Below are 23,921 nucleotides of genomic sequence, written 5' to 3'. Positions count from 1 at the left end.
TACCCCCCAATCCCGCCAGACGGCCAGAGGCAGCTAGAAGGAAGGAGGGAATTAAAACAAACCACACCAAACCACACACATAAAACCCTGGGCCCTGGGCTCACACATCTTCCCTGCAATGTGCTTTGTTCGCCAGTGCAGGGAAAGCCGGGCAAATCCTCCCAGGCCGCAGCCCATCACATATGACCTTGCGAGAGCTCAGAGGGATTTCTCAGCTGGGGGCCATGTACACTTCAAAGGCTTAGGGAGGTCAAGGCCGCCCCCCTCCGCCACGCCGGGGTCCAGATTGCGGGTGCTGGCCCTTGCCAGGAACTCTGTGAGGCATGGGTACTCAAGTGAATTAATTTCCTTCTAAGACTTTTATGTTTTGGATGCTTCACGACACCCCTTTGAGATGACCGCGGGCAGCCTGGGGTTGTTCCAAAATTTGAGCTGGGAAATCAATGTTGTGAAATGCATTTTACCAGCGAACAGAAGTGAAACGAGGGGAGGCCGGAGGCGCAGCCTAGAAATCTTGGGTACCAATCCTACAAGTGCAACGTCTCAAGAGCTGAAACGGAATCTTGCGGCCAGCACAGCCTTTCTGGTTATATTATTATAAAACAATCTCCACTCTTTATCGAGCTGTGATTTGTACCAAACACTAGGCCACAGGTTCCCAAACTTTCTTGGTTCATGCACCGTGCCCTGATGCCTCAGTAATTTTCTCACGGCATTTCTAGGTCAAAAGAAACACCTAACAGTTTGGTTATAACAGCTTGATAGTCTAAACCATTAATAGGTCCAAACAACTAAATAACAGTGGTTGGCACCATGGCTGATGATGTTGCTGTGTTTTTCTTGAAAATCTAAAATAGCGTGCAGTGCACCTGGTGTGTTCACTGAGGCACCCCAAGGTGCCTTGGTGCACAGTTTGGGAACCGCTTCACTGGGCTGCTTTACTTTCATCCCCTCATTGAATTCTCCCGATAATCCTGACAGGTATGTACTATGGTCCCCATTTTACAGATGCAGATACTGAGACACGAGGTATTTAAATGACCTGTCCAAGTCCGATAGCGGGTGATGGAGGAGCCAACATTGAAACACCGATCTGATGGACTCTCAGGGCCACCACATTCAGCTGTACAGGTTGAATACTGCACAATTCTGGAGGGTGTCACAGACTACAGTGCTGGTACTCTGAATCCTGAAGCTAACGGGTGGTGCTGGATTTAGCACAAAGCCCCCGCACTGAGCAGCCTTTTGCTTTGCCTTCTATGATCACCTTGGCCCCCATCCTTTCCCCAGCAAATTCAGATGGGGAGGGCAAGCTAAAAAGCTCCAAAAGCTTCATTTAACTTTGGATGACCAAGTAGCCAAACGAGTGACTCCTACAAGCATGAACTGCATAAAAACCAGTGGCATTTGAACCATAAGTAGGCTTGGCAGGGAAAAAGATCTACAGGTCTAAGTGGACCCCACAAGTACCCCAGACTCAAAACTTGTACTATGGTAAGAGCCTACTTAATAGAACAGAGTTTCTCATCGTAAGGTCTGCTGCCTCTCAGATCGATTTGGTACATATATGAGGGTAGGGGCAGGGATGTGGAGAGGATTAGCTACTTTTGTAAGATAATCTTAAAATTTTCTGTTTGTATTTAGATAATGTAATTTTTAATATATATGGATATATATATATATACATGTGTATTGTAACAGGGCTGTGAAGAGTCTTGGTACAAGCACGCTGACCTCAAAAGACCTGTAACTGGAGTAGACAGCACTCAGGGTAAGAGCAGATGCTGTATCGTGTGGAACTTATCTTTACATGTACTGACCTGCAACAAGAGATCGATTAGCCAGAATGAACAATGAAACACTTTTCTGCCCTCAAGTCTAAAAGAAATTGGTTATCCATTCACTGATATTTTCAATGACACTATAATGCTAACTTTTATTTTTAAGTGATCAAGATGGCTTTACAGAACCACTCAGCGACACTGCCTGAAAAGGGGTGTCTGATGACTGGCTGAGATTTAGACAAGTGAGAGGTCTGATTATGCTGAACTGGCAAATAAAGCCTTCAAACCGGTGTTCCTGTCCTGCACGTACCGACTCATGCAAATAAGCACCCTCTGCATTAGTATGACTGACGTAAAAGTAGCGAAACCGACTATAGATCTGGACCTGAGGCTACGACTTTCTAATATTAAAACCCACATTCTGAATTTGGTTTCCGCAAAACAACATCATCCATCACACTAAAATAATGCTGTTAATGTGAATTTTATTGATTTTAAATTTTGTTTGTATTTAACTTGAAAATGTGTTTTGGTTTTATGGTCCTAATAGAACCATAAGCATAAGCTGTCGGTTTATTCTGGGTTTTACATTTGTACATAGTTAGTAACATAATAATAAAAATATTTACATCACTGTGTGGGGAAGGACCACGAGATTCTTCTTTTTCTTTAAATGGAGGGCTTTTTATACATTTCTCAAGTTTGAGAAATACGGTCATGGCCCATGATTTTATGAAATGCTCCTTGAAAATAAAACCCTTCCAGAGACCTTCCTGTTGTGAAGCTCCATCACTTCAGAGTGTCCTTGGGGAGGACCAAAAAGATAAGGTAAGCTTCCTAAGAGCATTCGGCTAGTTAGTAGCAGGGCTGGGAGTAAGCGGTGCCCTCCTAGTGTATTCTAGGAGTTCTGGGTACCAGATACAACATCCTCTGGACTGGAGAAGGGCCAAGCACTTTACCAATATCATTGACCTTGTCCTTACGGCAAACTAGATACAGTTGTTAATCCTGCCATTCTACAAAGACGGACACTGAGTCCTGGAGAAGTTGTCACCAGACCAACGACGTGTATGACCTGGCCTCTGCTGTGAGGGTTTTAATGGAGTGAACCTTGTATCCACTTCTCCTTAAACCAAGACAGTCCCTTCCCTTCTGGGAGTTCACGTTTGTTTCTGTAACCCAGCACCTGGCAAAGCCCCTGCCTCATTAGAGATGCTTCGTAAATATTTGCTAAACCCACAGGTTATTTCTTAACTAAAAAGCAGTGTGGCAAGACCCCTTTTCCATGGAAAGCTCTGAGACAGGAGAGGATTCAGAATCTGTTCTTACTCAGAAGCCTCCCAAGATTTCCTGGGGCTCCCTCCCCGCTGTCAACACCAGGGTGCTGGTGACACACAGCACAATTATGGGTGGCTACAATGAGCTGACTGCCGCCCTCCCAACAAGCCCAGACAAAGCGCAGAGACCTTGTAACTGAAAAGGCACTGAGTGCAGAGAGAGGAAGTGAGAGCAGGCGGCTGTGGTGGGAATCAGGCACAAAGCGCCCTTCCCGTTCACCCACCCACTCTCCCCTGGGAACCGCACGTTCTCCCCAGGGTGCCCCTTTCCACTGTCTGGGCTTTGTCAACTACTCTGCAATCAGTCTAGGCGTGGGGTGAAAGGAAATGTCAGCTGTGATGGAAGACCATATCTATGGAATTGCAAAGGAAGGAAGAAAACAACAAAAAGAAATATCCTCTCGACTTTCAGTTTATTTTTATTTTTTTTAAAGAGGAAAGCTAAGTCCACTTCCACTTGGGCTGTGGTTTGGGACTGCTCTACCAGTCAGTCTGGCAGACAGAAACGTAAAAGCTCTAGCGACATGCGATAAATACCAGAATCTTCGGCGAATACCTGGAGCTGCTTGCCTATCACAGACGCTGCGCCCGTGTCCCTGGCAGACATCGCTAATCAATTACAGTGCCATTTCCTGCGGAGCCCAGGCAGCCTCACAATTCTCCAAGACAGAACTCTAGCAGCCGTGACCAATGGGTTTGCACCGCCTTGCGAGGGGGAAGCTATCTGCTCTGGCTGGCCTCGCCCAACCCCATCGCTGATTCACTCAACAAACAGAGGCTCTGAGAAGTCACCAAGTGCCCAAGGTTGTGTAGCGGGTACCAGGCAGAGCTGGGCCAGAATTCAGGTCTCCTGACTCCCTGGCCAGGTGAGGTCTCACTGGCTCCTTTGCAAGCTGACAGCCGACTTCTGATGACCGGGGGACAAGACAGCATGGAAAAGGAGAACTCAGGTAACCCGAGTACCTCACCTGGGCAAGCGCTGCTTTGTCCTGCTTTGTGCTGCAGTCACTTTTACATCCTCTGGCCAGCCCTGGGTGGACATCCTGGTAGGCAGGGAGCAAGACCATTCAAAGAGGGAAGCAAAGAGTTTGGCGTGGGGTTTTCTGCAAAGCAGGCTTCCGAAATGAAGGAAGTGTCACCCAGAACACATCTCTACCAGATTCCTCGGGACTACGTTGCCAGGATCTTAAATGGGGGGAGGGCTGCTCTGAGACACAGGGCTCTGTGCCCAGCCTGCAGGACAGAGAACCTGGAGGCGCCCAGACGGACAAGAGCCTGGGGGGTTACCTGGGTTCCCTTGGCTCTCTGAAAAGGGTGCAGAAACACTTCAGCCCCACATGGCAAACAACTGAAGCTTAATATTTTTCTATAGCCAGGTTCGTGCCTAAACCTACGAAATGAGAACAGATCCTAGGAGGTGAAATATACTGACTAGACCAGTCTTTTCATTTCCTGGGGTTCAATTAGCCTAGATTTAAGTCATAAGGAGGATATAATCTTTATACAAGGTGGGATAATTTCTCTTCCCCCATTTCCCTTCCACCCTGGCTATTAACTGTGAGGCCGCTGAGTGTTCATTTCCTTCTGACCACAGAATCAGACCACCTTCCGCAGACACCACAGCCCAGAGGATTTTCCTTTCTCTGGCAGAACGGACTCTACTGCTGACATACATAAGGGTGGAAGTGTCTCAAAGGGAGTGAGCCTGGCCTCCCATTCCATCAGAAATCCCTTTCATAGCATCCTTAACAGTCACCTTAGCCTTCATTTGCTTACGCCTTGTAACGGGCAATTCATTAATTCAAGAAGTGGCCTTTTTTTAATCCGTTTTGGATTGGGATATTCGTTTTCAAAAACTTTTTATTTTAAGATAATTACAGACTCACATGCAGTTGTAAGAAATAATCAGAGAGATCCTATATACGCTTCACCCAGTTTCCCCTAATGGTAACATCTTGTAAAACCATAGTACAGATCACAAGCAGAAAACTGACATTATACTATCACTGACCTTACTCAGATGTCACCAGTTTTGCATGTATTCATGTGTGTGTGTATTTAGCTTATGCAATTTTATCACATGTACACTCGCGTGACCATGACAGTCAAGACACAGAATGGTTTCATCACAGGATCCCTTGTGCTATGGCCACACCTCCCTCCCTTCTTGCCTACCTAACCCCAGGCAGCCACTAATCTGCTCTCCATCTCTGTAATTCTGTCATTTGAAGAATGCTATATAAATGGAATCATGCAGTATGCAACCTCTGGGGATTAGCTTTGTCCACTCAGCATAATTCTCTAGAGATTTGTCCACGTTGCTGCATGTATCAGTGGTTTGTTCCTCTTTATTGCTGAGTCATATTCCATTATATGGATGCATCACAGTTTAACTACATGCCCACGGAAGGACATTATGAATAAAGCTGCTATGAACATTTGGGTGCCGCTGCCTTCCTTCCAACAGCTTTACTGAGATGCAATTCATATACCATACAATTCGCCCAAAGTGTACAATTCCACAGCTTTTAGTGTATTCACAGAGTTGTACAATCATCACCATATTAGCCATTTTAGAAAATTTCATCAGCCTTCGTATCCTTTAGCCGTCACCCCCAACCCCTTCCCCATCCCTAAACGATGATTAATTTACTTTCTTTCTCTCTATATCCGTCTATTCTGGATGTTGCATATAAACAAAATCATATGATGTGTGGTCTTTTGTATCTGGCTTCTTTCACTTAACGTTTTCGAGGTTCATCCACGGTGCAGCAGCTATCAGTACTTCGTGCCTATTTATGGCAGAATAACATTTCAGTGTATGGATAGGCCACATTCGGTTTACCCACTCATCAGCGGCTGGACACGTGTACAGGGGTTTGTTTTGGCCACGCTGCACGGCTTTGGGGATTTTAGTTCCCCAACCAGGGATTGAACAAGGGCCCTTGGGCAGCAACAGCGTGGAATCCTCACCACTGGACTGCCAGGGAATTCCCGTGTATCCGTTTCTGCATGAACACCAATTTCCATTTCTCTGGAACAGACGCCCAAGAGGGCAACCGCTGGGTCACGTGCTAAGCGCCTGTCTTGTTTGTCCGAAGGTCACATGCTAAACGCCTGTCTTGTTTGTCCGAAGGTCACGTGCTAAGCACCTGTCTTGTTTGTCCAAAACTGCCCACACTCTTTTCCAGGGTAGCTGTACATTTTACATTCCCACCAGCAACGCGCGAGGGATCCGTTTCTCTGCATCCTCGCCGGCATGTTGTGTTACTCTTGTTTTTTTTTCTTTTAGCTATTCTGACAGGAGTGTGTATCTGCATGTTTTTCCTCTGAGCAGAAATCTGATTCCCAGTAACATCTGCTGTGCGTCTCCGCCCTGCAGGCTCCTCTAATCTGCTACAGCCTCGTTAGTTCACACCTCTCCCCTCTAAACCAAGGGACCCCCACATTAAAAGCTGGATCCAAGATGTGGTCACACCACAGGGTGGGGATGGGACCTCTGGGATTTGGACCATGTAAGCCCTTTGAGCTGCATTCTACAGCTGGCTCGTGGGAACCCTGGAGTCCATTCAGAACCCCAGATCTTTTTCCCAAATAAAAAGAGGTCAGGCAAGGACTCCCGCATTCTGTCTTTGGGACAGTCCCTTAATGGAAGAATTGATTCCTCCGCATTGTTTTGTTTCTGCCTTGTAACTATAATCATCTTCCCAGGTGGGCCCCTCATTTTCTTAGACTGTAGCGATCCCAGAGGCAGAAGCGGGCACTTTGAAATGGGCACAGTACTTAGCTCACAGTGAGCGCATGTTACGTATTTAAAGATCGGTCTTGATAAGCATCACAGACATGGAAAATCACAGGCATATTCCAAGGACTTAATAGATATGAGCTACATGGATACGTGAGAAAAGGCACGTCTCTATCCCTTGAATCTGCCACGGGAACAGCAGCAGAGAAAGGGAGTGACTGGGAGCATGAATCCGACTCTGCCACTTGCTCGGGGTTTTATGGCTGTGCAGCCATCTGCCTCATCAGCGGCTGTTCCCCAGGCTTGTGGGGGAAGAAACAAATGAAATCATGAGCACAAAGGCACTTCAGGCCCCGGCAGGGCCTGCTGGTAAGGGCTGTGCAAACATCCGGAGTATTGTCAACAGTCCTCCCTCTAACGGCAGAGAACACGCCCACGAGGGATACTGACAGAGCGATGCCGCTGCTACGGCTGACATCCACGCAGCTAACGGGCGGCCCTGAACCGGAGGTGTTGCCGAACCCCCAAACACACGCACACACGTGGACAGATCAACTGAGAAGTGCAACTCTGGCACCACGCTGTGGCCCCTGTTATGTGTGATGCATCGAGGGTGAGGAAAGGGTGGGCGTCCAGAGTGGAGCTGACGCCTCCCTCGGACTGCCCTGACCCCAGATCATCCAGCTCGTTGCTTAGGACCTAAATATAGGGGTCATTCTTGACTCCTGTTTGCATCACGGTCCTCATTAAAGCCATCAGCAGGATTCTGAAAACGCACCCCCCGGCACCGATCTGGCACCCCACTTCCACGGCTGGCACCTGGTCCAAGCCACGATCACCTCTGGCCCAGGGGACTGCAAAAACCTCCCTTCGGGTCTCCTCACGAGATATTTCACAGATGGAAGTCGGATCCCACCACTCCCTCTGCTCAGAACTTCCAGCTGCTGAGGAATAAAACCCAAAGACCTGAAGAGCACAGGGCCGAGAACAGCCGAGGCAGTCTTGAAGAACAAAGACACCACAGAGCAAGCTATTACAAAGCCACAGTAATTAAGACAGTGCGTATTAGCACAAGGGTAGACAAACAGACCCGTGGAACAGATTAGAGAGTCCAGAGACAGACCCTCGCATACACAGTCACCTGATTTATGACAAAATCAATACTGCAGAGCAGAGGGGAAAGAATGGTCTTTGCAATAAATGATGTTGGACCAACTGAATCTCCGTGTGGGAAAAAAAAATGTCCCTTGATCTCTACCTCACGCCGTACACAGAAATCAATTCCAGATGGATTACATACCTACCTGTGAAAGGTCAAAGATTTTAGAGGAAAACATAGGAGACTGTCTTCATGAGCTTGGAGGAGGCAAAGATTTCAAATAGGACACAAAAGGTTCTAACCAGGAAGCGAAAAAATGACAACTTGACAATATTTAAAATTAAGAGACTCAGTTCATCCAAGGACACCACTAAGCTACCCACAGAATGGGAGAGGGAGGGGATGCAATCATATATCCACCAAAGGACTTGAACCCAGAATATATAAGAATAATATAAAAAGTAATTAAGAAAATTAATAAGAAAAAAAGACAATCCAATTTAAAAAAATGGGCAAAAGACTTGAATAGGCATTCTACAAAAGAGTATAGTCAAATCATGATAAATGTATGAAAAAGCATTTGATTTCCTTAGCCATCAGGGAAGCACAAATTAATATTACATGATGATGCCATTGTATACTCACCAGATATGCCTAGAAAGAGAAAGACATATACTGCCAAGTGCTGGCAAGGACAGGGGGCAACCAGAACACTCATGGAGGAAGGGCAAACTGATAACAACTACTTTGGAAACCTGCTTGGCAATATTTACTGAAGCTGAAATACGCACACCCCGTGACCCAGCAATTCCACTCCTACGGGTACACCCTATAGAAAGGCATGCACATGGCCACCAACAGACATACACAAGAATGTTCCCAGAAGCATATGTTATTCAAAAACGACAAAACGCTGCAAACTACACATTCACTGAGTCCAAATGTCCCACTCTGGTGGGGATGCTGATTGATAGTCAGGGAGGCTACGTACACACGGGGGCAATGAGGCATGTGGGAAATCTCTATACCTTCCTCTCAATTTTGCTGTAAACCTAAAACTGCTTGTAAAAAACAGTCCTACAACAAAACAAACCAAAAAAACCAGCAGGGATACCTCTGATGAGAAAAACGAGTCAGAGTGGGGACGTGGTTTGCAGAAATGAACACAGCAATTCTCTGAGCTGAGACCTTACCTTCAGCAGGCTCAGTGGGGCTATAGCTTTACCTGTAATGTTTCTATGTTTCATAAAAAGGGGAAGAAACAAATACCTTATGTGTGTAATTAAAACTAGAAAACAGAACCAAAACCCCTTAGGGCATGCCCCATCTCCCTGCAGGCCCTGCCTGGGTTTAATTTAGTCCAGGGGTCAGCAAACTTTCCCCCATAAAGGGCCAGATAGTATTTTATAACCTTGTGGATCCTCTCTCTGGTCTTTGTCATAACTACCCAACTCTGCTGCTGCAGCCTAAAAGCAGCCAGGGACAATAGGACAATGAATGAGCATGGCTGGGTCTGATCAGTGGATGCAGTGCCTTCTTTTTAGGGTCGCTCTGCGGGGGTTCACTTGGCGGGAGATGAGCGGGGGTGGGGAGGCACCTGGGGACAGCTGCGCCCTCCTTACCCCAGCCCCCTTTCAGAACCTGGCTGAGGGTTTTCTCTGCCACCCCCCACCCCAACCCCCCCTTCTGGAATGGTCCAGGCTGGCTCTTGTGAACTGCCCGAGCCTGTTTTTTGCAGAGCTTCTCCCTAATGAACGGGAAGCGGCCCCATGCAGGTTACAGGGCTGCGGAGAGCAGGTTACAGGGCTTTGCAGCCTTTGGAAGAGTGCTGCTGACAACCAGGAGTTAAATGGGCAGTGACCCTGCCACTGGGTGGGGGACGAGGGGGGAGCGCGTGAGAGGAACTCGGCAGGCAAGCTGTCTTCAGCCCTTCCTCCATGGTCACGGTCACTGCGAGAGGAAATGAGGAGGAAAGGAGGCCTGGGACGGACGGACGCTGCCCACAAAGTGGGCACAACAGGTGCACCGGGGACAGGAGATGCAAACCCAGTAATTAAGGCCTCCAGACACCTGTTGTGAGCTCACCCATTCACACCCCTGGCAGGTGGTTCACACCTCTGAGGAAGGGGGAAAAAAAAGGCTCAGATGAAAAGCTCTCCATCTGTAGCCTGCAGCCGAAGGCCTAGCCTGCCAGAGATGGCGGCGTGACCTCCAGGGACAGTACCCCAGGGGTGGGGGTGAGGGGGCTCCAGAGTGAGAAAGAGCTGGCTGTGCCGCTTCAGAGCTGTGTGACCCTGGGCAAACTCCTTAACCTCTCTGTGTCTCACATGCCCTATCTTTATCAGATTCCACAGGGCAAGGCTTTGCACAGTTAAATCTATGCGATCAGCAAACATTTACTGAGAACCATCTACGTACCAGGGGCCTGTGGCCACTGCAGCAAACCAGACAGCGTGTCTGGGGGTGGGGGGTGAAGGACATGAAACAGCCACAGGGACAGCACTCCAAGGGGAGCTGTGAGGCAGGCTGGGTGGAATGGGAATGGGGGCCGCGGGAGAAGAGGACAGGCCAAGCTACCCTGGCTGGGGGGTCGGGAGTGAGCCAGCGGAAGGGTGAGCTGAAGGTCTCATTTTCAACAGCAAGAATTCTAGCTAACTCTGCTTGCTCTGTGCCAGGAACTCTTCCCAAAACCAATCTTTATAACTGCCTGCTGAGGTTATATGTCATTTGGAGGTCTATGCCCGTTTTCCAGATGAAGAAACAGAGACACAGAGAGGGTAAGTGACTTGCCCGAGGTCACACAGCTAGGAAGTGGTGGAGGTGGGACATGAACCCAGGCAGGCTGGACCCAAGCTGCATGTCCTTATCTGACTGCACTGTAGACTTAAGCTATACCATCATCATCACCTAAGAAGGATACCTCTGTGCTGTGGACATTTTTCAAATCGAGGCCAGCCTTTAAGGGGCAGGATCACTGAATGCGATACATTACTCGGGGCACTTGTAAGTGAAGTCGGAGGAGGGGGAGGGGCCAGAGAGGGGCTGTCTAGTCCCCTTATCCGCTGTGACGCTCAGCCAGGAATCATAAACTCTGTGTCTACCAGGCTGGTGGGTAAGAAAGAGTGAAGTGGGCCGGGCGGGAAGTTCAAGAGCAGGTGTGAGCAGCCACTACATAGAGCAACAGTCAAGGCCACAGAGGAACCCGGGCCTGATGGACTCAGACCTTTCCATGTTTTTTCCCAGGTCAGAAACCAGGCTTGGATGTGAAACCCCACGCTTTGCAAATATGGGACACCAACTCGTCCCCACCACCCTGTCCCCAACACTGTGTGGGCCCAAGTAAGCCACACCAGGGGCCGCATCTACCCTGCTAATTTGCAACCTTTGCTATAAGGAGAGAGGCAGTGAGGAGAGAGGCACTGAATCAACGGCAGCACCTGCTTCTCAGGTGAGCCTTTCATTGCCTGGGGAGGGAGGATAAGTGGGCGTGACTGTCAATCCCCTCCTGCAGATGAGGAAACTGAGGCTGGCTGACTGCCAAATTACACTCTGGCTCCGAATCTGATCTTTCCATTGGTTTGCGGGCAGGATTGGCTACATAGTTTGCTGGGCCCAGTGTAAAATGAGAATTGAGGACCCCTTGTTGGAAAATTAAGAATTTCAAGATGGCGACAGGAGAGCATAAAACCAAGTGTGAGGCCTTGAGGGACTACGCAGGTCAGATGTTCACGAGGCTGGCCCTGCCTGGAGAACCTCTTTCTTGGAAGATCACTGCCTTCCAGAAATCAGGTGCCTCAAATCAAGGCTGCCCCTGGAGTACAAAAGAAATGGGTAAGCTGAGGGTCCTTCTAGCAATAGCCCCTTGACCTCTCTGTGCCTCAGTTTCCTCATCTAGAAAATGGACACAACAATAGTTCCACCAGGCTGGGCTGTTCTGAAGATACACTGATACCATGAGTGCCCAGGATGTGGCCAGCTCAGTGTCCAAGGCCTCCTAAGTGCTCACGGGCACTAGTCACCTGGTTCCCAAGGGGTCTTTGCTATTTCAGGGCCATCAATTGAAATGTGGGTGGGAATGAGACCCTTCCATCAAATGCTTTGGCTCTGCACACACGTGCTTGTGCGTCAGGACGGGAGGCCCTGAATGTAGAGGCTTCCACTGAGCGAACGGACTGAGGCTCCATGGAAGCATCCGAGGGTGTGTTCTCTGAACCGCATTTCTGCCCTGGGGTCTTTCAAACCCAGCCTTTTGGATGGAGGCGGGAAAAGAATAAAAAATCAGCTTAGGGAGGGTGGGAGGGAGGCTCAAGAGGGAGGGAATATGGGGATATATGTATACATATAGCTGATTCACTTTGTTATACAGCAGAAACTAACACAACATTGTACAGCAATTATACTCCAATAAAGATGTAAAACATAGGGCTTCCCTGGTGGCACAGTGGTTGAGAGTCCGTCTGCCGATGTAGGGGACACGGGTTCGTGCCCTGGTCTTGTCCGGAGCCTGTGCTCTGCAATGGGAGAGGCCACAGCAGTGAGAGGCCCATGTACCACAAAAAAAAAAAAAAAAAAAAAAAAGAAAAGATGTGAAACAAAAAACAACTGAGCAAAACAACTTAGCACAGGCATGCACATATGCACACCTAACCCACAGTCAACCCAGAGAGCAGGGGGATGCCCACTTTACATCTTATTCTGGAATCGACACTGACTTAAGGCTGTGGGCACCTGCTGGGTGAGCCGAGGACCATCCCATCCTTGCTCTGGTTGTGGGTTGAGGAGTTGGCTCCCTGCATCCGTGTGTGCCCTGCGCAGTCTTGGGGAACCCCGGTTTGTCCTCCACATGTCCTTTCAGGGCTTGAGGAGGAGCAGTTCGGCCTCGCCCTGGGTCTCACATTCCTTACTGATCCTCTCTGCCCCAGAACCTAGCTGCAGGGGGACAGCACTACAGTGGAGGGCGCGGGGAGCTGGGAGGGAGGGAGATAATTAGGGAAAAGAGGAAAAAAAAAGGATATGCTGCAGAGAACTTCCAAGGAGTCAGCACTACTGCGACATGGGCTCTGTCTAGAGTCAGACCTGCCCTGGGTTCAAAGCCTGGAGCCACTGGCTTTGTGCTGTTTAATAACCACAGCTAATGCTAGGTAACTACCCACTCCATACCAGGTGCTGTATTAAGTGCCCTACATGCATAATCTCACTTAATCCTTTTAACAGCCCTTGAGGCAGCCACATGGTGAGGGAGCTGGGTGCCAGCCCGAGCCATCTGACAACCCAGTGGGTAGGAATTTGGGCTCTGGAGCTGGTTTCTTCACTGGGCAATGGAGCCGATGACAACCGCTCCGTGGGGCTGTAATCAGGCAAAGCGCTTCAGCCCACAGTGCCTGGCACAGAGGTCGCGCTCAAAAAATCGACTTCATGATAACGACGAGCACTAGCCTCATTATGGAAATTCGTAGCACGTGTCATCACCAGTATTATGACTACTATTTTATGCCAGGGGAAACTGAGGCCCAGAAAGGGGGCAGCAGAGAGAGAACTGCTGTCTCCTAATTCACTGCTGTGTCTACTCTCTGACTCTTCTAAAGGGCAAGCCTCGAATTGTCCCAGAGGACGATCCCGCAGAGGCATGGATCTGCAGGGCCTCTTGGCACCCATCGGGCTGGGTTTAAGGGGTTGGGGTGTGGTGCAGTGAGGCCCGGGTGGAAGGCTGGTGGCCCCCAGGAAAGGCCCAGGCAAACACTGCCTCGGCTGAGAAACCGCTGCCCCCAGTGCACGGGCAGGGCCCCCAGCGGCTGGGGAGGGCGGGTGAGCTGCTGTCCCCCAGCGGGCTGTCTCAAGAACCAGACCATGCCCTCCCACGGCGCTGCACTCATGCCCTCACACCCCGGGTGTGTCACTGTGCGACTGTCACTGCCGCTTTCCTTCCTGGTCCTTCACAAACAGTGAATTCCTTGAGAGAGGAGCCTGTCTCTCCTGAAATGGCTACGTGCCGGGCGCCTAGCACAGTGCCTGGTACAAATGACACACATGCGGGATGGTGGTTCCACTAAGGGATTACAGCATCCCTCCTATGCAGTGCTGCTCTGCTGCTTAATAAAAGATAAAGCGTAGGAAGGCATGTAGCAGAGCACAACACACAGTGAGCTGGTGATTTTGATTATGCCTGGCAGGATAACTCCATGAAAACTGCCTGGCAAAATGGACCGGACTGGTTCCCCTAAACCCTGACATCTTCCCCTGGCTCTGACCTTTGCTGGCCAGTGGCTTTGTCTGAAACTGGGTCTGTGTGCTTTCCTGGCGCAGCTCGTCTCCCAGAGAAGGTTCACAGCGACCCCTGCTGCCCGCGCTCGGAACGGCCTCAAACCCCCGGCCAGAACACACAACAAAGCCAGGCTCCAAGCAGGCTCTGGATTTCCAGGGGTTGATGAAAACTACCACCAGAACAATAGCAGAAAGAAGAGACACCACATGTAATGATGTTCGGGGAACACTAATTCCCTGTCTTCTCAAAATAAACATAAAACGTGAGATCAGACAAGGCGCGTTTCCCTTCCCCTTGCGGTCTTTTGTTTCCCTGGATAAGTGTCATCCTCAACAGGCTGCGGAACCAAGCGAAACTGTCATTTCGGCAGGATGCTGTTTCCTGATCAACATGTGCTGCTCGGAGCAATCCCGTTTTGATCTGGCAGTTCTTAAATTGGACTCTTTAGAAAGCAGGAGCATGGCTGAAACCAGCAGCCGTGCGAGGCTCGGGATACATACCTTCTCGTGACAGCGACCCACTCCTCTTGACTCGTCTCCCCAGATGCTGGGAGATGGAAAACAGCCTCCTGCAGATGGTGACCCCATCTTACCAGGCTGTTACTACCACGCAGGGGACCCTGGGATCATAGCTAAGACCCTGCTACTAAGAAATCGACAGGGTCCCCGTCTTTGCATCAGCACTGGGCTAATGTCTGTTAATGAACTGTGTGCCAGTGTATAATTTAGAATGGGGGGGAAGACGACAGGGATTTTTAAAGCAGACCCTTTGAGTGGTTCCTCATTCTTTACACCACGGAGTAGGAGCAAAGAAGGTAGATTTCACACAAAGATAATACATACTTTCCAGTCTCCAAAATCTAGGACTTACATTTTGCAACCACAGCTGACCTGGCAAGATGCTAACTGGTAAAATCCTAATCGGGATTTAGCTTTCCTGATCTTCACGCCAGAACTGGACAAATGCAGGTTAAACAAACAAGGTCTAGTACACAGAATCCTAAATGTTCACCTCTATGCAGGCCACAGAGCTGTAGGTCCCCAGAATACTCCTAGATTGCAGCCGAGCTTCCATGATCTGCTTGGTTGGGGCCGATGTCATCTGCCTTAGGTTCTGACAGCTAGAAGGGTCTGTTCTCTGTGCCACACAGCACACGCCTGGAGAGTGCCCTGGCTTTATAAACGTTTCCCCCTTATGCCCCCTCTCTAAAGACGTTTCATCCAAGGCTTGGTGCCGGGTGATACCTAACTTATCTGAAAAACCAAACAGTGTAATGTACTGGCACAGGGGTTGCAAACTCATGGCCCTGGGTTACATCTGGCCCTCAGGTAGACGTTGTCCCACACAGAGTGTTTTTAGAAAGTGAATTAGTTGCCAACTCAAGAATCCAGATTGCCAGTTTCTCTTTCAAAACGCGGGAAGAACTGGTCCTATGACATCTGCGTCCCTGCCCAGCATCACCGCTGGCCCTCCAGTCCATCAGTTCCCACCCAGTCTGCTCTGCCAGGCTGTTTGGTGCCTGGCCCCCAAGAGATCTGAGTTTTGACTCCTGTGCTGTAGCATCTGCTGATGGACTGCATTATTTAGGCAGGTGGTCCCCCTCATTTCAAAGCAGGCTTTCCATAGACAGCAGTGCAGACCAGTGTGCTGCCCAACCCTGGCTGGATACCAGAATCCCCTGGGGTGCTCTGATCCAAATACCAACATCTGGGCTCCACCACTGATCAACTGAATGCAACTTTCTGGGGGCGGAGCCTGAGCAAAGGTGTATTTATAAAAGTCACCAGGTGATTCAAAGGTGCAGAGAAGGTAGTGGGCCGCTGGCTTAAAGCAAAGGATGACTTGGGCGGCAGGGTTTCAGGCAGATCGTGGGCAGAGCTGGGCGTCAGCCGCCGGGGTCCCTGCCCTCCTGCAGGTCGCTGGTGGGGATGAAGAACATGTTTGGACATGTTTCTGCCCAGCGGTCTGCAGAGCAATGTCTGAGATTAAGGCAGAAACATCAAAGGCAGCCAGGAGATGACCTCTGAGAGGCCACCGTGCCGGCCTTCGGCAGACCATCGAGAACCCGAAGGCTCAGCAGCTCCCCCCGACACGACGGCCCCGCGGACTGGACCAGCGCCTCTCACCTGAAGAGCTCGCGGATCTCACGGCTGTCAGCCTGGAAGGGGATGTTCCGCACCAGGATCTTGGAGGTTGTCTGCTTTCTGGGCACCTGTTTCTTCCGAGCGGATGTCAGGGCTGGCCTGGAGGGTCGGCGGAAAGGCTTCCAGTTACTCGGGGCCTCGGCAGCTGCTGCCCTCTGCTGACTCCACCGGCCCCCTCCCCCCACCAGCACCGATGCTCTTGTCCTCTGTTCAGGTGAGGGACTCGAGGAGACTCTGCGTGGACACGGCTGAGAGGAAAGGGGGAGAAGGCGGGCTCCCCTGGGTGGCACGCAGCCTAATTATCTTCTCCCCGCAGCAGCTGTGGATGTCCAGTCGGCACATCCTACCCTGGGGTGTCTGCTGCCCTTCATCTGAGACACTCAGGGACTAGCAGGGGCTTGAGGAAAGAGCTCCGATGGGGGTGGGGGGCAGTCTCTCCCTAAACCCAGTCTCCTCTGTCTCTTTCTTTGCAGGTGCCCAGAAAGACGCCGGCTGGTCCCAAGGTCTTGTTGGAGACATTTCCTCACGAACCCGAAGTGCAGCATCCAGGGGCCTGGAGCAGTTTCTAACCCCGGAGGTGGGTCAGGGCTGTGAGATGAAACTCTCCACCTGAGGTTCAAGGCCATCCCGAACCTGTCCCCCTTTTCTTACAGGGAAACCCTCCACTCCATGGAAGCAGGGGAGGGTCACGAGCACAGCCATGAGTTGACAATCTGGGTGTGAATGCCCCGTCGGCCACTAAGGATCTGTGTGATCTTGGACAAGTTATTACTTGGCCTCTCAACTGTAAAACAGGCCTAATAATAGTGCCAACCTCATGGGATTGAGGATTTAATGAAAGACACGTCAAAACACTCTGCACTGTGCCTAGCACAGGGTAAGCGATCCATAAACGGTAGCTGTGATTATGAGGACGGTTATGACTCACTTCCTTTAAGTCTGCTCCAGGTCACCTCCTCCCTAACTGTCTCCACTAAAATAGCAGCCCACTCCCACTCCCACCCCTGGCTCAATGTTCCTGGCACTCATCACTATCCAAGAGCATATTACATATTCAGTCATGTTTCTCTTTACGGTCTGTCCTCTAGGGCTGTGCTGTCCAACACGGCAGCCACCAGGTTGCACGTGGCTAACAGTTAAATCGATATTAAAATGACACAAAATTAAAAATTCAACTCCTCGGTTACTGGGCTAGCCAGCCTCCAAGATGGTTCCCAATGGTCTCTGCCTCTTGGTATTCATGCCCCTTGTGCACTCCCCTCCTGCTCTGAGACTAGGTCATAAAAGACACTGCCGCTTCCTCCCTATTCTCTCTTGGATCACTCGCTCTGGGGGAAACCAGCTGCCAGGCTGTAAGGACACTTGTGCAAGCCTAGGGAGAGGCCAACGTGGTGAAGAACTGTGGCCTCCTGCCAACAGCCATGTGAAAGTGCCACTTTGCAAGTGAAGCCATCCACCCCAGTTGAGCCTTCAGATGAGACTGCAGCCCTGGCCAACGTCTTGACCGCAACCTCATAAGAGATGCCAAGACGGAACTTCCCAGCTAAGCTGCTCCCAAATTCCTGACCCTCAGGAACTGTGAGATAATAAATGTCTGCTGTTTTAAGCTGTTAAGTTTTGGGATACTTGGTTATGTAGCAATAGATAATTAACACAGTGGTAGCTGCCACGTTTCAAGAGCTCAAATGCCATGTGCGGCAAGCGGCTACCATGCTGGGCAGTGCAGATGTACAACATCATAGGATGTTTTCATCGTCGCAGAAACTTCTATCAAATAGCACTGCCCTAGAATGTAAACCCCACGAGGAATCTCCCTCCCCAGCTCCTGGGAAGAGTGTCTGGTGCCCAGTAGGCTTTCTGTAATTTTTTGTTGAATAAAAGAAAGACTAAATGAACACAGCCTAGGAATTGAGAGCCTGCAGGGTGACTTCAGCCTGACTCCCTGGAGTCAGGGGACTGAGAAGAGAGACCGGCGCCACTGGCTGAGTGATCACGTGCTGGCCGTGTGCTAGATGCTTCATGCACAACCTCCAGTTTTCACATTTTACTTTACGGGCAAAATCACCCGCCCAAGGTCACACAGCCTCTGGATTAGAACCCAAAGCTGCAGGGCACAAAGCTTGGACCCCACCCCCACCCCCACTCTTAATTCATGGCTCAAGAACCCCTGTTAACTTCTGGGGCTCCCACACCAAGCCTTCTTCTGGCTAAGGATGCTCAGCATGGGATGGACTGGGATGGGTGGACACCACCAGAGGTGGCCGAGGCTGGCTTCACAGGTAGCATTAAAAAACAGAGAGAGAAGGAAGAGATAGCGGCAGCTTCAGGTCAGCTCACTGGCAGCCAATCTGCTCAACGACCACAACAAATGACCGACTTGCTGAAAACCATCAAATAAATATCTTAAACCAGCCCAAGGATTGTTAGAGGCAGTCACTTCATCACCTGAGTCGGACAGATGGGATTGACAATGACAACAATGATAAAGGCTGACCCCAGGTACGCGTTACATGCCGGGCACTGTTCAAAGCACCTCTAGTGTATTAGTTCAATTAGGACTTGCAAGGGTGAAGATGTAGGGCAAAACTAAAACTCCCAAGAGACCTCCACTACTTTAGGAAACTGGTCATTGGGTCCAGTGGTCTGTCTCCATCTCTATCATCTACTGAATCTCTTTCAAATTAAGTGGAGGCCGCCTCTGGGCACCGTTGTCCAGCTCCAAGAAAGAAAGCCCCATAATGCGAGACGTCTAGGTTTTCTCACTGCTTCTGGTTTGTCCAAGGCTCCAGCAACTTGCAAGTCTCCCTGAGTTTAATTTATAGGGCCAAGATAAGCGGGTTTTGCTTGCTTCTCCCGCCTGTGTTCCTTTTGTTATAATAGATGTGTACTAACACGTTTACTCCGGGGACTGGCATGGTCCCAGTTTACCAGGGAAATGGGTATCGGAGCTGGCATGCGGGACACCCCCTTAATTAGGAAGGGGTCCCAGGGTGAGGGGGAGTTGGGTCGGGGAGGATGTTCAAAGACCATGAGACACCCTCCAGGGCACCAGCACCAACACAAAAGGGACGGACTCAATCCAAGTAAGATGGGGCAGGGGAGACTCACTTGGTGGCTCGTTCTGAGATCCTGACTTCCAGCTTGTGGCCGTCCACGACGTGACCCTGAGAGATGAGACAACACAGCCTGTCCCTCTGTCCTCTCAGAAGCACTCACCCGTAGCCCTGTCCTTCACCGGAGTGGGCTTCGGCTGAGTGAGGGGAAAGAGAACTTCGAGGGGGCATTGACTGTTCCCAGGAGACAAGCCCGCTGGAGTCAAGGACAGAGAAGGGCTTTTCCTGGAAGTGGTTCCCGCTGAGCCCGGGCAGCAGCTGGTGGTTACGGAGACCCAGCCCTCCAAGCCCTCTGGAGCCACGAGTGGGCCTTGACCTTTAAGCCATTCAAGGGGCACAGAGTTTTCCACTGTTTATAAGCATTTTCAGGCAAAGTAAGCCCCTTTGGTCTGGCTTGCAGAGAGAGAGTTTGGTTTGGACTGTATGCTGTTAAAAAAAAAAAAAATCTAAATCACAGCAGAGATGCATCTAAAGCTAGGCTCTTAACATGGGTCCGTTGTTAAGGACCCATGGTGTATAAAACTGGTGTATTAGCAAAATTACCCTTGAAAATCCTTTAAAGTCTCCCATAAAATACAGCACACGTAGCTTCGTATAAACAGTTCTTTGCGGCAATATGCCCGTATGTAGCACACAGCGAGGCACAGAACATAACTCTAATGTGTGCAAGGTAGAATCTGACAGGCTCCTGAATTACACCGAAGAGAAAGACCACTGGGTGTGCAGAGCTGAAATCCAGTTAAATGAGTACACAGCATCTAATGACAAAGTTGGATTTCTAGTGTCTCTTGAAAAAACAACAAACAAAACAAAAAACCAGAGAAGATGTGGTATGGCTGGGGCCCACCTGCCCGTCAGGCAGTACCTGGCTGAGGCCAAGAAGTGGCTGCCCCGCTAGAAGGCGCAGGTGCCGAGGTCCTGTTCTGGGCGATGCCGGCCCCGTCGCTAGTTTACAGCTAGCCTGGCCCCATGGGCATGTGAGGTGGAGAGCAGAGAGACTTTCCAAGTGACAGCAGAGGCCCCAGAGGCCATCCCTCCCCATCACCCCACCCAAACCCAATTCAGCCCTCCCTGGAGTTGCTTTGGGCCAAGGGGAGGGTCATCAAAATTCTACAAAAACGATCATATTGTCTAAGTGCCCAGCTACATTTCCTACAATCCCCAAGGCCTTTCGCTTGACTAGCAAGCTCTACTGGGACAGACTCCATCACCTGGAAGGTCCCTATAAAGCCAGGCTTCACAGAGAGGTGGGCCAGTATGGGTGCCCTTTTCACCCAGTATCCAGCCCAGCTGTGCAGGCCCAAGCACACGTCTCAGAGAGAACGGGAGCTGGGAGGGCGTGCAGCTTGCTACGCGCTCACTTGTCAACTTGGCCCTGGTCAACTCCATCTTATGTTGCCGCTGCCTGGATGGCCTATACAGACACGTGACATTCTGAATAGCGTTTAAAAGGGATCCTGGACCCCCTGGAGCAAGCGGGCCTCCAGAAAGAAAGAGGCTCGTGAGAAAGCATTGTTCCTTGTCCCCTTCCTGCCACCGAAGGGCCTGGGGACGTGGGGTGTCAGGGAAGGTGCTGAGGACACTGTCTTTTTTTTTTGGCGGTACGCGGGCCCCTCACTGCTGTGGCCTCTCCCGTTGCGGAGCACAGGCTCCGGACGCGCAGGCTCAGTGGCCATGGCTCACGGGCCCAGCCGCTCCGCTGCACGTGGGATCTTCCCGGACCGGGGCACGAACCCATGGTCCCCTGCATCGGCAGGTGGGCTCTCAACCACTGTGCCACCAGGGAAGCCCTGAGGACACTGTCTTAAGCTGAGGCCTGGCCCACTTTGGGGCTCTGTTCTGCTCCCTGTAACCTCAGCTCCCTTCCTGCCATCCAGGGCCCTGATCTGTCCCTGCACTTCGACCTAGCAGGAGGGCATCGCTCCTTTCTCAGTAGGACGTAAGTCTGTGTCCTAAACACCTCTGCATTCAGCCCCCTTCTCCCCACTTTCACTGCGTCCACCCTGACCTGTGCCTGGAGGACTCAACGGTCTCCAACCTATGATGCACCCTCCACACAGCAGCTGGAGAGATTGTTCAGCAGCAGAAATCAGATCCTTCCCCAAAGTGCTCCAAGCCGTCTGATGGGATCGCACTGCCTCTATGTTGAATTCCACAGTCCATAAAAGGTCTGCAAGATCCAGCTCCACATACCTCCCACCCTATACCCTGTCCCTGCCACAATGGCCTCTTTCTGCTCCTCAGACGTAGTAAGCTCACTGCTGCCTCAGAGTCCCTGCCCCAGACCCTTTGCACGTGCTGTTCCGAGATCTCTGTGTAGCTGACTCCTTCTTGTCAATTAGGTGTCAGCTCAATTAGGTGTCAGCTCAACTGTCACGTCCTCAGAGAGGGCCTCTCCTGACCACGTGATCTAAAGTAGCCTTCCCCTCACCACAGCGTCTGCTTTATCTGCATCCGAGCACTTCTCATAACCTGGTCTTGGCGTATCTTTTCAGAGGTCTGCTTCACCCATCTCCCTGAGGTCTGGCACAAACCCGGCTCTTGATCAAGAGTTGCAGACTGAAGGAATGCCTTGTAGTGACTGTGGGGGGCTGAGGAAGGTTCAAGGCTGTGGGCCACAGTCCCCTAGGGAACTGGAGAAAGCAATGGGCCTGGGAAGATATGGGCTGATCTGCATTCCCATTCAATTTCAGAAGATTAACGGGTACCGCACCACCTGCCTTGTGCCCCCGTGGACCTCGGCTGAGAATGCCCACTTACCTGGAGCTGTTTGAGAGCTTTCTGGGCCTGCTCCGGTTTCCTGTATTCCACGAATCCAAACCCCATGGACAGCAGCATGCCTGAAAGAGAGAGAGGTGGGAATCGTACTGGGGCGCCAGGCAGGGAGGAAAACAAAGAAGGTGCCGTAGACCAAGTTCAAGGGCTCCAAGGGGCCCCTGGACGGCCCCTCGACATTCTCATTTCTTCATGCCCCTCTTTGTTCCCCCAAAAGATCCCAGCTCCCGGCTGGCCATTTATTACCAGTCGTCTTGAAGAATCAGCCAACGAGGTTATATAGCCGCCACCTGAGGCCCAGTTGACTATTAATTAACAGATGATCGACGTGATAATTAACTTCATAATAGAATTCCACCTTTGGGAGGGAGGGGTGACCATCGCCACGACAAGTGGCAAAACCTCTACCCGGGCAGTCCCCTGCTTCCATACATAATGCATAATACGAACACATGCATCAAAGTCAAGCACGCCAAAGGCTTACTCTTTACAAAGTATTTCTGACCACCCAGTTACACCTGCTTCCTGGGTTTCAGACATAAGGTTGGGACAGGGAGGTTGTGACCACCTCGTTAGAACTCCTCTGGTTCCCTATTGCTGGGTCGTGAGCAGCAAGAGTTCAGATAGCCAGGGGTATCTCCAAAATTTATAGAGAACCTTGCTTCCTGAATGTAAATATGTATAACTGGGGGCACACAAGAATAAGGTCTCTAATTACACCTTGCTCTTTGACACAAAATGTGATGCATGCCTCCGCCCCCGCGGTTCATGCTGATTTATTAATTTTACTCTCTATTTTTTTCACAGTTGAACTCAAAGAGGGTCAGCTCAAGGCTGATGTGCCCAGATGAGGCTCAGAGTTCACCACTGTTAACCCAGCAGTCCTCATCTTTGTCTGTATTGTTTGTGAGGCTGTGTCCCTGCTTGTTTGCATTTCTACTCACAACTACGTGTTATAAAACGAGGGCCCGATGCAGGAAGAAATTCCACAAACAGCCCAGACATGGCTCTGCGGGCGACAGGAAGGAGGTTCAGACAGAACTGATGGCCGATGGGTAGCACCACCCCGTGGTGACTCTCAGTATTTGTTTTCCAGTGGATACATGAAAACTCTGTTCTGAGGGCCAAGGCTGGCGGGTCTGTGCCCGTAGGATATTTAAAAAGCTCGTTAAGATGGTGTTAAAGGCAACTACAGAGAGTCAAGTTCATTGCCGATTCAGTGACGCTGTGCAGATCCATTCTGCCCTTCTCCTGCCCTGGAACGCTGATGTCCATAGAGAACATGACTTGGGCTCCCCGGCCTTCTGGTTTCCTGTTCGGTTTACCCAATGGAAAGCTCCGATTTGACACAGGCGGGTGGAGGAGGGAGAGTTGGGGCCCCCGTTCTTTCCACGCACCCCATCACCTCCCCGCTTTGGCATGGTTCTGGCAGCGCCAGTGTCCAACCCACACCCTTGGCTCTGCTGGTGGCCCTTCTTCTGTGGCCCTGGTCACAGGCCCTCCCCACGGCCTCTGGGCTCCGCAGGGGAGGGGCGTTCTCCCACATGATCCACTGCCTCGATATTCCCGTGGGTCCCCTCAGCCCAGCCCACACCTGGGCACTCGGCCCCTTCACTACAAACATCTCCTTGACAACCCCAGCTGAGCGTGCTTTCTGGTTCC

At 50.7% G+C, this 23,921-nt stretch overlaps 1 protein-coding gene across 1 annotated transcript in view; it reads right to left on the bottom strand.

The window, feature by feature from the left end:
- The window catches only part of RBM19 (RNA binding motif protein 19), a 123,276-nt gene that overhangs the window by 63,512 nt on the left and 35,843 nt on the right, over positions 1 to 23,921 (bottom strand). Inside the window, exons 19-21 of the mRNA XM_007468563.1 lie at positions 22,245 to 22,324; positions 19,480 to 19,535; positions 16,354 to 16,470 (exon numbers count right to left, since the gene is read on the bottom strand). Of these exons, the coding sequence (XP_007468625.1) occupies positions 16,354 to 16,470; positions 19,480 to 19,535; positions 22,245 to 22,324 (253 nt within the window). The remainder of the gene's footprint in view (positions 1 to 16,353; positions 16,471 to 19,479; positions 19,536 to 22,244; positions 22,325 to 23,921) is intronic.

Source organism: Lipotes vexillifer, unplaced genomic scaffold (assembly GCF_000442215.2).
Source record: "Lipotes vexillifer unplaced genomic scaffold, Lipotes_vexillifer_v1.1 scaffold573, whole genome shotgun sequence".
NCBI lineage: Eukaryota > Metazoa > Chordata > Mammalia > Artiodactyla > Lipotidae > Lipotes > Lipotes vexillifer.
Note: the sequence above shows the minus strand (reverse complement) of the source record. Positions and strands in the feature narration are given on the sequence as shown.